The 14,922-nt window shown below is 36.0% G+C and overlaps 1 protein-coding gene across 12 annotated transcripts in view; it reads left to right on the top strand.

Annotated features, from left to right (window-relative positions):
- Positions 1-1,203: 1,203 nt before the first annotated feature.
- The window catches only part of LOC128242817 (WD repeat and FYVE domain-containing protein 3-like), a 65,401-nt gene continuing 51,682 nt past the window's right edge, over positions 1,204-14,922 (top strand). For 11 of the 12 annotated variants that reach the window (XM_052960164.1, XM_052960203.1, XM_052960197.1 and 8 more), the window contains exons 1-7: positions 1,204-1,325; positions 8,359-8,610; positions 9,227-9,350; positions 10,496-10,770; positions 11,596-11,788; positions 13,596-13,782; positions 14,621-14,787. In XM_052960164.1, the coding sequence (XP_052816124.1) occupies positions 8,413-8,610; positions 9,227-9,350; positions 10,496-10,770; positions 11,596-11,788; positions 13,596-13,782; positions 14,621-14,787 (1,144 nt within the window). In that variant the 5' untranslated portion in view covers positions 1,204-1,325; positions 8,359-8,412. The remainder of the gene's footprint in view (positions 1,326-8,358; positions 8,611-9,226; positions 9,351-10,495; positions 10,771-11,595; positions 11,789-13,595; positions 13,783-14,620; positions 14,788-14,922) is intronic. The other variant, XM_052960229.1, reaches the window with a different exon arrangement.

Genomic DNA, 14,922 nt, shown 5'->3' on the forward strand with positions numbered 1-14,922 from the left:
CATACAGACCTAGTGCAAATGACCTGTTGACGGCTTCAGCATCGATCGGCAGTCGTTCATGTACACAGCCTAAGCAACACAGATGTTTTAAAAAAAATAATTGTAAATATGCCCTATACGATAAGAGGCTTTGACCGCTTTGATGGCGTCACTTACCTGCGATGCTCTTATGTCCTAGGCAGTATCGAAGTAGAAGTAGAAGTTAATTTATAATCCAAGTGATATAATAACATAAGCTGTCACACTACCATAGAAAAATGGCTATTTCAATGGACGTTTCATTTTTTTTTATCTTATTTTCGCCAAAAAATATACTTTCTCGAAAGTAACCTTATTTGCGTAGTTTGGTAATTAATTTTGTTTATTGGCCAAAACAACCTTACAGGGGCTGTACTCCGTATGATAAAATAGCGAAAATAAAAGAATATTGTCGTAAACTGACAAACTTAGCATCGATGTGTACAATGCATTGAAAATTACTAACTACCACATAGTTTACACTTTATTCAAGTTTAGCAGTTATTTCGTATTTTTCCATTAAAAAAGATTACTGGGTATGTCTACCAGGTAGAATTCATTCCTTATGCGTGATTGGCTAGTCGGTGTTATCACGTGATATTACCGAGGTAGGTGTATAGTAATTATGTCACTTTTTAGAGTAAGCCGTCATAGCTTAGTGGATACGACGCTGGACTGCAATTTTGGCGACCCATTTTTAATTACGGACACTACGGACCATGGACATTACGGACCAGACATTACGGACCAGATTTAGGGACACTACGGACCAGATTTAGGGACATTACGGACCATCTTCGGAATCTTACGGACCATGATTTAAACATTTTTTTTTTAAAATTAATCACTCATTAGTTTATATCTGGTCCGTAATGTCTGGTCCGTAATGTCCATGGTCCGTAGTGTCCGTGACCCATTTTGGCGACACGGGTTCGTACCCGGTCTCCGGCACAATTTGTTTTTTACATTTTGATACTTTTTTTTACAATTATGATATCAAAGCGTAACACCTTCTATTAGATAATTGTCCTGAGATTCGTTACAGAAAAAACATTTTTTTGGTACCAATCTGGGGTACAGTCTCTTTAAATTTAATATTCTCACCAAAAATAAAATTATTTTCGCATGTTAGTAAAAATATTATTTTCGTGTTTGAGTCATACCGTTTATAGGGTATGCATCTATTGAGAACTAGCTCTACCAAATAAGAGGGCGCTGCAAGTAGGAAGTGAGCGATCGAAGAAACATAAATTTATTTTGTATTTAGAAATATATATTATTGTGGAATCCTTTACATCTTTATGCAGGTAAGGTACATGCTGTTAAAGATTTGTATTTGCTGTTATCTAGTATCAGACTGTACATACGTCACTCCGAGACAGATGGTAACGGTGCTATGTGGTTACAAATTAAATGCTTTCACTCATTCATGCTTGTCAAACGGTTGTCAAACTCCACTGCTTTCATTTTGCGTCTTTCAATATTTTGCTTGGAATGTAACAATTTTCAAGGTCTGTTTCTTCATTTGCATTTCATATCGCCAAGACTTTTGGAACTGTTGGCCACAGCCTAATGTAGTCTAAAGTTATAGATGTTCCTTAAATGTTCGTAAACATCTAAACGGGTTTGTCAAAAAACAAAAAGGTTTTTGGATTAGATAGAGGGAAGCACATATTACATATGTAAAACTGTTGTCTGAACCGTAATGCTTTGACAGTAAGCAATGAAGAATATTTTAACTCATATTTGTGAATTTGATATTTACTTTTTATGCAAGAAACTGATATAAAAATAGCCCTGAAGCAGTGGTCCAAATTAACACAAGCCTGCAGGCCCTGCACTGGTAAATTGACTTTTAGGCTTGCTCAAATTCCGAATATGGTATAGCAGGGCTTGTTAAAAAATTTGATGCCAAGCAATAGTGTAAGAATTCGGGCTTGTCAATTCAAAAACTTATTTCAATGATTGCTTTAGGTTAATTAAGCTCATTATTAAGCTCTTTTATAGACATAATATGCTATTACCCAATGTTTGGCCGAAATAAGCATCAAAACAAACTGAACGTGAAGTATTTGCCATACCATAGTATACTATGTATAGGACGCTAGCATAGATAGGACGCAGACAAAAAAAATGGTGAGAAAACGCGTAAAAACACAAAAGATAGGATGTAGCGGAAAATTTAGGTTGGTGAGGCATTTACAACATACTGGTTGAGAAGCAGTTTCCGACAGTTTTTAAACTTTTTTATTGAATTATTTATACGTGTTTAAATATCTACTAAAAGTGTTCACATTTTATATAACTACAGCTCAAGCTGCTATTGTCGATATATTTTTAACATGTGTGACGTCACATACAGTGTATCTAATAGGGGCGCAAAGAGGGTACTTACATTGTTTTGATTAGCTTGTGATGAGAAGCAGTTTCCGACAATTTGAATGCGGGGCATATTTGAAGTGCCTGTTGTGTCTTTTTATTATCCGTTTATTTAATAAACTAAATATAAGACTGTAATAAGAGAAATGATATTTAATTTTTTAGCATTTACGAAAAATTTAAACCTTAAAATTTACGACATTCAATTCATACTCGAAATCAGGCAGAGACTGTATATCAATGATTTTTTTTATTTCTGATGGAAACTTGTGTTTGTATACATTTAAGTGAATGTGGATGCGAAACAAACATGACACCGGTGTTCACAAATATGTACACAATGATCATCGTTTGTATAAGTCAATTAAGGAAAACCTTGTAGCTATTCAAAGATATGCAAATTAGGTTCACACGCATGCGCAATACGCTGCGCGTGCAGATCCCCCACGTGCAAGTTTGTGTACAAAATGAAAAATAAACATTAAACATTAAATAATAATAAAAGTTTCTTACGTGTCTCGGTAAGAATTTCAACTTTTGATTGCCTAGTTACCATATAGCTGAATTGTAGTACCTTCTTTATGAAGATCTAAGGAAGGTACGCGAAAAAGCGATTTGTCGGAAACTGCTTTCCGTCGGAAACTGCTTCTCAACCAGTATATGAAATCAAAAACAATAAATGTGTTTGAATATTGGGCGTATTTTGATATCTTTCTTTTTTTGGGATCGTATTGAATGTTTAATTTAAAATGATTCATTGAGAAATAAACTGAAAACAAACAAGAGTGCTTGCTTTTTTATAAAAAGGGACGCTACTCACAGAAACTCGAAGTGAGTCAAGCGCTTTAACTGGATTGAGTTATAACGGCAACGGAAATTGGAATATTAGGTAAACATCAATTAAACGTTGTTCACAATTTTCACGTTTCGATATTTTTCAAAATATTTTGTTGTAAATTACTGTTTTAAGATAATAATAAAGGAATGTGCATACCGCAACGAAGCATTATTGTCACTTTTTAACCTTTTCATAGTGCGAAGGTGTGTAAAACACCTGCTGTCTTTCATTAGAAAAACATCAATAGAACAAACTATTGCGATGTTATGGTTGTTTGTTCACACTTTACCATGTGTTTTAAATACTTAGCTGAGGGTTTTGACATTTTAAGAACATACATGCCCACTATATGATTTATATCATTGTTTTTTATGATACACCATCAGATGACGACGAATTTGAATTTGAGGGATAAATTTACATGAATTAAACAACGAAACACAAATGAGTTCGCTATTTCATAAGATATAAAATATACTGACGCTGCATCGAAACCTAAATAAGTCGAGTAGTCCAGCAATTTAGCCGGTCCCAAATACACAAATCATGCACAAACCTATATGGCTCCCTCGAGGTCATAATTTCACACTTGATCCCAAATGCGTGTTCCAAAATTAACAAACAATTGCTAGTTGTAAATGACAGTTTAAAGGAAATTTGATAAGGTGTGAAAAACCATTTATAAGTGTTTATGCATGACCGATGATAGTTGATAAGGATATTTGAAAAGATAATTATGAGTTTGAACAGTTTTGCGAGACAGACAGTATGCGCCAATCATTTATCCTTGATTTTGAGAAAACTTAAGTCTGACTAAGGCCATAATATGTACTGTCATATTTAAATGTTGCTTGTTTAGAAAATGTGCTTTTTGTAAAAATAAACATAACTATTTATTCATTTATAATTTTTTATTTTTTTTTACATTTCGTAACCTTTGAACATATGAGATTTCAACAACGCAACACATAATCGGTATCATAGTAAACAGTCGGTTTGACAATTTTAAACTTAAAAGACACTGAAAGATATTTCATAACAGACAGTCTGGCTGGAAAAATGAAACTCAGGTTGTTCGAAACATCGGTTCCCTCCAGGTTTCAGCTCGGACCCCAGCGTCCTCAAGCGATCGCAGTTTTACTGTATTAAGGGTTTTTACACATTTTCTCACCATTTTCTTGTCTGTGTCCTATCAATGCTAGCGTCCTATTCATAGTATAATACGGTATATCTAATATAAACTACAGCTGCTTAGTTTTCACTGGTAGATTCACGAGTTCCATGGTCATTTCTGCAGCACACCTCATGACAATCTGATCTATTTGTAGATTAATTTGTTAAAAAGTTATGGGCAATAAGCTTTAACTATTTAATTTAATTTATGAAGAAAAAGGTATCTGGATAAATCATATTAGAGCTTCAAAAACTTGTTTCTGTGAATTATGTTTTTTGTGAACACCTTGAAAATTTAGCATCCAGTCATAATGAAATTTGGTGATAGTGTTTATATTAAGTAGCACCAGCGATATGCCCATTTATATTGAAATATAATTGGCTTTTTTCTAGTTTTGGTATAATAATCGGACAAAGTTTTAATTATAACATGGTTTTGCTCCTTTTTTATCACAATAAGTATTATATTATTTTCTAGATGATGCATGCTTCCAGCAGGTGAACCATCCACTTTTGCAGAATTGTAGTAAAACAGAATCATTAAATTTACCAATGTGACTGCCAGCAACTTATGTTGATATCAATTTTTGATGCAAAAGCTTTATAATTACCATTTAAACATGAAACATTCCAGTAGTAGGGCTTTAGCAAGGATTTAAAAAGAGATGATGCTGAAAAATACCGCAGTGGGATAAGGACACATTATTTCAGGATATGAATAACTTAAACATTATGAATTTGACAAAAAATGCTAGGAATTGTGTTTAATTGAAGTAATATCATGTTTCAACTGCAAATATTTGAAGTTTGTATGTTTTTAATCATATCATGAGTTTTAATCAAAACCAAAGAAATATTTGACAGTCTTGGAACATTTCATTCTATGAGGGCAGAAAGGTGCATACACATGGTGGTCTCTATGGGGGCAGAATGGTGCATACACATATTGGTCTCTATGGGGGCAGAAAGGCGCATACACATGCTGGTCTATATGAGGGCAGAAAGGTGCAATGCTGGTCTCTATGGGGGTAGAAAAGTGCATACACATGCTGGTCTCTATGGGGGCAGAAAGGTGCATGTACACATGCTGGGCTCTATTGGGGCAGAAAAGTGCATACACATGCTGGTCTGTATGTGGGCAGAATGGTGCATACACATCCTGGTCTCTATGTGGGCAGAATGGTGCATATACATGCTGGTCTCTATGGGGGCAGAATGGTGTATGCACACACTGGTCTCTATGGGGGCAGAATGGTGCATACACAAGCTGGTCTCTATGGGGGCAGAAAGGTGCATACACACGATGGTCTCTATGGGGGCAGAATGGTGCATACACATGCTGGTCTCTATTGGGGCAGAATGGTGCATACACACGCTGGTCTCTATGGGGGCAGAATGGTGCATACGCATTCTTATCTCTATGGGGGCAGAATGGTGCATACACATTCTTATCTCTATGGGGGCAGAATGGTGCATACACATTCTTATCTCTATGGGGGCAGAATGGTGCATACACATTCTTATCTCTATGGGGGCAGAATGGTGCATATGCATTCTTATCTCTATGGGGGCAGAATGGTGCATACACATTCTTATCTCTATGGGGGCAGAATGGTGCATACACATTCTTATCTCTATGGGGGCAGAATGGTGCATACGCATTCTTATCTCTATGGGGGCAGAATGGTGCATACGCATTCTTATCTCTATGGGGGCAGAATGGTGCATACACATTCTTATCTCTATGGGGGCAGAAGTGTGCCACCAAATAGTACAGGGTGCAGTTCTCTTCCATAACTATTGAATTTACACAGTCCCTCTACAGTTATGGCTTTTGAACCTAATTCAATGCATGTGTCTGTTCCTGGGGATGAAAGTTAGCAATCATATATTTTAGATTCAGCTGATAAATTCATTAATTGTCACTTGATAATACACCAACTAGTGCAATCTCGTTCTGGGAAATTTGTTTGCTATGTACAAATCTCTTGGCTTTAGGTGAGAACTTGATACAAAGAGACAGAACATGTTTTAAACCAGTTTAAAGTCTGATATAAAACATCATTGCTTTGATAGCTTGTTTTTCTGTTCTATAAGATGGCTTTGCTGTATTGATTTTGTATATTTCCTTTCGGAGTCTTATAGTATTTCCTATATTGGAAAATAGATGGAAGTTATGTCACTTACGGAGATCTTGGTTAAATCTTTAGAGTTTGAGAGTGGAAAATTATCCGAAGTGTATTATCTGAAGCGTTTTAATCACAATTGTTTTAAGCTTAACTTGTTTTATTACATTCTTTTCGGTAACTTTATAAATCTCATATATACATGGTGTTTGTGATTGTTCTTGTTTTAGAATATAAATAATTTTTATTTGATTGTACACGGACAACATAAATATTGTCGTTGGAATAGAGATACTGTGTTCCTTTGAGATAGATGATAGTGCGTAATATTTTGACAGGTTTGTTTTCTCCCTCCTGATAGTATAGATTAGGTGTTGTAAGTCCATCTTTCCTTCTGACTGTCCATTCAGCCAACAACTAGGGTTAGGTGCTTTTTTGTATTGTTTCTTATAAAGCTCACAGAAACACCAGCTTAGGAGTTATTTTTACAGACAGAAAAACCTCATAAACCATTATATTAAATGTTTGTTCATCTGTCATTCTCTCCATCCAGAGCCATTACTATGTAAGTTCTTGACAGAAATGGATGCAAATTTAGTGGGAATAACCATAGTGTGTTGGTGAATGCCTAAGATTCATCGGGATCAGGTCAGTAACACAAGAGTTATTGCCCTTAAATGAATGAAAAAAGCTAAAATTTTCTGCCCAGAGCCATGTGTATTGTATGTACCAAATTGGCTAAAATGAATGAAACTTATTTGATGAGCATGTAACTACAGGCAGTGGTGCACATTCAAGATTTGTCTTGATTAGGACAGTAGTAATAGAGTTATTGGCCTTTAACTAATAACAAACATAAGTAACATTTACATGACAGTCAGTATTCTTTGTAAAATAGAAAACAACGTAAGATCCATGAATTATCACCTTTGTTCTTGTCTTGGATGGTCATTAATCACCATTACCCTAATACAAATTTTCATGTACTGTTCATTTCTGCATTATTCCATCAATTGGAAGTTGAATTATGATATTCACATTTAGTTTCTGCTATATTTAATGTTCTCCTATTGAATTGCAACTTTGAAATATTTGGTTCTTCGACAATGCATTATCTAGTGGGGGATATCAATTGTCAAATTTGCCTTTTCAATCAACCTTTATGGTAGTTTTAGTGTGAAATATTTTGTTTTCCGTAATGTTTTGTGAAATTTGCTTAAGGCTAGCTTCAAATTTTATAGTGAAAACTTAAACTTGCTTCTGAATTATAATCTATTCATGATTTTTACTCTAAAGCACATTATGATAGTAGAGAAGAATGTTGCGCAAAACTCATTATCTGAAGTATTGATTGATAAAATGCTGCATTTAATAGGTTCATTAACATTGTATTGATCATGATTCGCAAGCCAGCTTTTGATTGCCAGCTATATGTATGTAGATCACTTCCTTTATTCTCTGGATAATTCAGCAGAAATAATTCTCGTGTAAGTAACACTGATAGGCATAGATGGTGAATTGACTTTGGGTGTAAACTTTTTCCGTAATAGTGAAATGTAGGGGCATTAGTTATTACTAACTTATAACTATTGGTAAGGTTTGATGAACCAGTGATGTAACATTTTTCCATTTGTTGTCTTGAGATTCACACTTGTTAAGATCAATGAATTAGTTGCATTTTAGTTTTGTATGGTTAAGCATTTGTTTGAAGAAGTCCAGCCATCATGTCCTTATGGTCTTATCATTTGTAAAACTTACTTGTGACATCTGTTTTTTCTGACAGTTGCTTGAATGACTAACATGGGTAAATGTATTTACTTTCAGCATGATGTAGCTGCTAGTCTGCTTTTTCCTCCTCACTGATAGAGAGAGAGAGATATGAGTTTTATGCAGCGGTTGATAGGAAGTCGGGGCGGAGGTGCAGCCCAGACTGACCCCAACTCCCGGCCCCAGGACACCAGCCTCGGTCTGATGCACCTACGCAAACTGTTCACAGAGTTCAAGCATCCAGCCACAGAATACACTCAGAAAGACCAAGAGGAGAAGCTGTACAAGATGCTGCCCATCTTCTGCAAGGTCAGGGACAAACTGATCTTAAAGCCCATTTCATAATTGTAACAAAAATATGTTTTCAATACAGTGTGCTCATGGTCTTTTCAATAGCAGTTCAAGTGACATGATGATATTACACTGATAACTGAGAGATGTTTTTCATTAATTGAGAGATGTTTTTCATTAATTGTCGCGACTATTTTTAAATAAAACTCTCTCCTGAAAGACGAGTAGTCTATGCATTGAATAGCTAAGTGAAAAGAACTCATAGTACTGTATCCTGCAGGGATAACAGCTGTACTTGTGTGATGACAGAAATGGGTTGAAGAACAGCTGCTGCTTGGTGACAAGAATTTGAATGTTCATATGTTACATCATATTGTACGCATGTCATAACTGTCCTGAATCAGTCCAGGACTCCTGATTATATGGTATATCATACTACCGGTTATATTTATATACTGATAAATAGTGTTTTATGTTTGGCATATATTTAGCTGTATTTTTTTCATGGAGGAATTTATTGTTAAAAATGGAAATGAAGGTTGCTTGTGCCAACTTTCCGAAGACCGATGATAATAAAAGCTGTAATTTTATCCTTGCTGTATACCATTAACGTCATTTGGGCCTATTTTTGCAGATATTTGGTAATGTGCCAGCAAACTCAATGCAGGAGAAGTTTAGTGACATTCTGCAGTTCTGTTCTCATGTGTCCAAGCTGATGGTGACTGAAGTCAGGAGACGGGCCTCTAACCAGTCCACAGGTAAAGCAAATTCTGTAAGATAAAAAATTTATGAATCTATTTGCATGTCATAGTCCAACCTAGTGCTCTTTTATGAAAGAAGTTAAAAACAAAGAAAAAAAGGGAAAATATATTAGAGGTATCAGAACAATCCATACTCCGATTTTATATACTTACAACAGTGTTCTGCCAAGAATTGAAAAGGTGGGGCCGAATGGCCCAGCAGTCATGAAAATAAGGGGCCATTTTCAAAAGTGAAGGGCCATGACCTTTGCCAGGGGAAAAATGAAAACTTATAAATGAAAGTGTTTTATTTACCCATTATATACATGGTGTAACATCCACATGCATGTCTTGTTAATGTACTGGTTTTAAAGTTTTTACATTCAAAAGTAGTGAGTGCATTACTTTTCTTATGTTTTAAACAATTAGTGCATTTCATAGATTGAGTTTGTTCATCAAACAACAACCAGGAAAAGTCGGAGAGCCATCTTTTCTGGAATGACCTTGTTTCACTTTTTTTTGTCAGATGGATTTGCAGACGTTTTAGCATCGCAGTTATCTACCGGCAATGTATTAGAATTTTCTGCTAATATGCAGTCACTTTCGTTAATTGAACTGTTTGGGGGATTAATGTCTTTCGCGGTATTATTATTGCCGTCCAATATATTTGCTTTGTGTTTCTTATTGCCCAAATGGAGAAACAGAGTCTTCAGGAACCGTGAAGAAATCAAACATAGTTCGAGTTGTTTTCTTTTTCTCAGCCATGATGATGACATTGAATTTAGTAAAAAAAAACATACTACCCCTCGCGATTGGATAGTTACACGTATACGGACCAATGAAAATCGTTGTTTTATCGAATGAACGCTGTGCTGTAAAACTTCTGAAAAAGAAATCGATTAAGTCAAAACGGCTTTTCGATGAGTCATCACGATTTTTTCTGCGCCAATGGCGCAAGGGCGCGTCCTTGGCAGAACACTGCTTACAATGATATGTTGGTTTGTCAGAAAGACTTACTGAATTATCCATAAAAATTGACTTGCTAGACTGAGAAACCTGTGAAGATGTGAGCTCATCTTTCCACTGCCATTTATCCTGACATAAACCTTCAATTAAGTCATTCTATGACATTTGGTTCTTTAATGTTGTACTCTCTATTGTAGAGGAGGCGAGCTGTGCCATTGTGAAGTTCCTGGAGATAGAGTCTACGGAGGAGTCGAGTGCGGGCTGGATGCTGCTCACCTCCATTAACCTACTGTCTGTTGGTACCCAGGCCCTCATTGACTGTATGACGGCGGCCTCCCTCCCATCCACACTGGTCAAGTGTCTCTACCTGTTTTTTGACCTTCCTGAACTCGTTAACGCTGAAGCCCTGGAGGAAGGGTGTGAGTTTACACCTCAGGAGAGAAGGGTTCTGCTACAGAAAGTCTTTGTACAGGTGAGAACTGTAAAACATAGATGGAGATTGTTCTATGGATAATTCAAGAATCTGGATTTCGCTAATAATGTGTTATTCGATAAAATATTCTAAAAATCACTTACAGGTTATGGCTGTGTTATGATTAAGTTTTGTAAGCACAGATGTTGCATTATATAGAATGAATAAAATAATATCCCACTTCCTACATAAATGATTTCATCCAATTGGTTTAGAGCTGTGACATGATCATGGTGTTTATTCCATACACTCCAAATAAATTTCAAAACCCCAACATGGCAGACATTCCAGATTTCATGGGTAAAAATGTTTCATACCATCAAATGGATACTGGTATGTGTCTATTTCTCCTTAACAAGTGTAAAAGCCTTGAAAACAACAACATGAAGTATGGATATGTTCAAAAAATCCGGAGAGGGAAATCAAAATTCCATGCATAATTAAGACCGCATGAGCTTTGTAACAAAATTCTGGATTTATCTTACTTAAAGAAAGATGGTATTGCCAAAACATTCCTGAACCAAAGCTCATTAGTTTTTATCATTTAACATAGCAAACATGCTATTGTAAAACAAATATTCATAAAAAATTCATCCACGGTTCATCCGAAAAATCTAGCATTTATGAATTGGATGGTGAAAACTCGGCCAAGTGTATGTGAGACATATTTCTTGCACAGTAACTGAAAATGTATGAGATATACACGCCAAGTGGCTTTACACCACACTCAAGCTTCAAGCTTCTAACATTGTAACTAATAGTAGTCATGCACATGGACTGTCACTGTTAACATGCAAGTATATGACAATGCCAATGTGTTGTCAGGTGCTTGTTCGACTGTGCAACCAGCCATCCCCAGCGGAAGAGCTAGCGAGGAAGGATGACCTGAGCCTACTTTTTAGTGCTATCACAAGCTGGTGCCCTACCCACAATGTTGTGTGGAGGACTAGTGCAGGGGAGGTCCTTGTCACCCTCTCGAGACACGGCCTAACTAACAGTGTTACCAAGTACATACATGGTAGGTGATAATATGTTCATGTGTTATTAGTAGGTCTACGTCAAAAACTTGGCTATAAGAATGAACAAGTCATTTGGCTGGTGGACCTCTTGGTTGACTGGTGGGTGCCAAACTGGCGTTTTCCATCCAAGAACTTCAGCTAGGATTAACATAAAGGGATGATACTTTGTGTATTGAAAGCTCACGTGGAAATGTACCTAGGGATTGCATTTGTGGGGTCAAGGTCAAGGTTGCTGTAACAAAAAAACATGTTCTGCTTATTATTGAGTTAAGATGACGTATAGTGGGGAATTTAGTTTATTGCAATTTTATGGGTAGATATACCTTTGGGATGCATTTTTAGTCGATAGGGTCATAGGTCACTGCTACTAGAGTAGAAAAAAGGTCCTGCTCAATAACTTGATTTAGTAATGATGTATAGAAATAAAACTTTGTGTATAGCAAGCTCATGTGATTGCATTTTCGATTGGTGGGGTCAGGGTCAAAGTCACTGTTGCTTCAAATAAGTAGACATATCTTTATAGTTTTAATTAGGTATGGTGTTTAGTTATGAAACTTATAGTATAGGAACCTCATGAGATGAACCATTTGATGACTATGTGGTTGGTTAAGTTTAGGTCAAGGTCTCTTAAATAGGAAAATAGTGTTCAATCAATATGAAACCTGGTTTGTGAAAACTTACCTTGGGTAAGTTAGGGTCAAGGTCATTGTTCCAAACTTCAGTTCAATAACTTCAGTTAAAAAGACGTATAAAGATGGAATAAACTGAAGTTACAATCTAATGCAGATAATTTATGTTTGGTTTGCATTTTGGGTTGGTAGAAACAAATTAACAGTCAAAGCTACTGCTTGTGTTTCAAGCACCCAAAACTTAAATTTGCCAAATTTATCTTATTGCCCAAATGGAGAAACAGAGTCTTCTTAATGCATTGTTATGTTGTTACACCAGTTGATTTGTTTGCAGACTTTTAAGTTGCTTTGAAGGCATGCATTCAAATATGTAAGAAAAAGTCATTTTAATCAGCATTACTTTTGTTGTGTGTAATTTGTACGTCTTGAACACAGGCACTTTGACATTGTAAGATATCTATAGTCAAATGTCTACAATTCAGCAGTGCTAGACATGAGAAATGCCAGTTTCCATTAACCTAAAATGTGTTAAAGTAGATGGGTCGCCTGTAATCTTGGTAGTTTATGGGAGTCTTCAAGCCAATTGGACAATAAATCCCTGGATTTGATGAGCAGTTCTTGTAGTTCACTGATTTGGTACCTTTTTGAACATTGTTTTATTGATATTGACTCCAGTCAAGAATTCTTTTGTCTTTGGGATGTCTTGCCAGGAGAATGTTTCAGAAAGAATGGTGTTAGTTTCAGGGAAATCATGTTGTTTTTGGCATTTTAGTTTTAAAAATGAAGATTTGATATTGGGTTTAATTTCTCTTGCTGTATTAAAGTTAATGAGTTTTCTGATGTTATATCTCCCCCCCATGACATGTGTACACATAAAAAGGAAACTAAACAGAATTTTTTACCGGGATTTTTGAGCAAAGAGTGTCTATTGTTAATTTTCATTTATAATAATTGGACTTATTAAGTTCTATAAACCAAAGAAACATTGTATTCTAAACATGTCTCAAGCCAACACAGTTTTAAAATAAGTTGAATATTAAAGCAGTTTTCAAGATCATTTGTTGAAAAAGAATGTATACAAGCGCTTACAAATAATTTGTGCTCGTATATTGTTATTCATCTTAAAGTAATCTGTTATTTTATCTCCTTGACCGTTTTCCCCGTTCAATCTCTGCAGACAAGGGTTGTGTGCGTCACTGTGTGGAGAACATGCAGCGAGCGCAGGATTTATCTCCCCTGGACCTGGTGGAAATGTTTGTGACTGTGTTCTGCTTCCTGAAGGATTCCAGCGAGGTGTCACATGTTCTCCTTGACGACTTCAAGTCCTGCCAGGGATACACTTACCTGTCAGAGTTTATACTCAGGTATGGAATCCCATAAACATCATGAACAAGAAAGCATATTGATTAATTCTGTTAGGTAGTGAAGGTCTGACAACATGACTTTTCTTGCAAAGTTTTGCATTTAATTGTAAACATCTGCATTCAGTATGTACATACATGTACATGTAGACTCAAAGTGTGTATCTACATCATAGTTTAAATATAAATGTAATGGATCCCAAACTCCTGACCAAGCAGGCACGATCTTGATAAATCTTGTGTTGCATGTTCCTTCAAAAGGATTGTACTGTCACGCATGAAACTTCGTAAGGTAAGATGGTGAGCTTGGGCTGTTACGTAGAAAAGTAGTTGGTATTGAATAAATTAAGGTAGGGTTGACATATTGTAACCAAACTTGGTATATAAGAAGAGTTTATGGTCAAGGTCAAGGTTACTGTTAAATATTTAAATATAGAAAAATGGTTAGTACTGAATAACTTTAGTTAGGGTTGGCATATTGTAACCAAACTTGGTTTATAGGAAGAGTTTATAGAGACCTTTTATGGGATTGTGTTTTGGGCTCCGACAGTCATGGTCAAGGTAACTGTTAAATATGTCAATATAGAAAAATGGGTAGTACTGTTAATAAAAATAGAAACAAAACAACAAAACTGAATCACACAACAAAGGCTGAAGTTCTACTGTCAATTATTGAAAACTTGGTTTTGTTGCATTGCGACGACTTGTGTTTACATTTTAATTTGTAGTTTTTTATTGCTTTTGACAGGCACATATTACATCATAATTGTATTCATTTCTATGACAACTCTTGAATAACATTGACATACATGTACATGGATTTGTATGTTCTGGGTCCCAGATTGGAGTTAGATGTGAGTGAGGAGTCTGTGCAGGCACTACGGAACCTTGTGCTGCTGGTGGGCTCCCTCACAACCTGCGGATACGCTGAAATCAAACCATCCACCGCTGCCACTGGCTCCATCTACCAGATACCTGGCTTCACTCTCCCACAGCCTGCTGGTAAAGGTGAGCACAATTGGTGTACATTATCTGTTTTGAGAGACCATGTGTTTATAGTGTGCAAGCACCCTTGTAATGTGTGATTGAAAGTTTGGTTTACATGTTCAAAGAAATAATATGCTTGTTTTAGAGTTTGTTTTG

The sequence above is a fragment of the Mya arenaria genome, chromosome 2, assembly GCF_026914265.1.
Source record: "Mya arenaria isolate MELC-2E11 chromosome 2, ASM2691426v1".
Classification (NCBI taxonomy): domain Eukaryota; kingdom Metazoa; phylum Mollusca; class Bivalvia; order Myida; family Myidae; genus Mya; species Mya arenaria.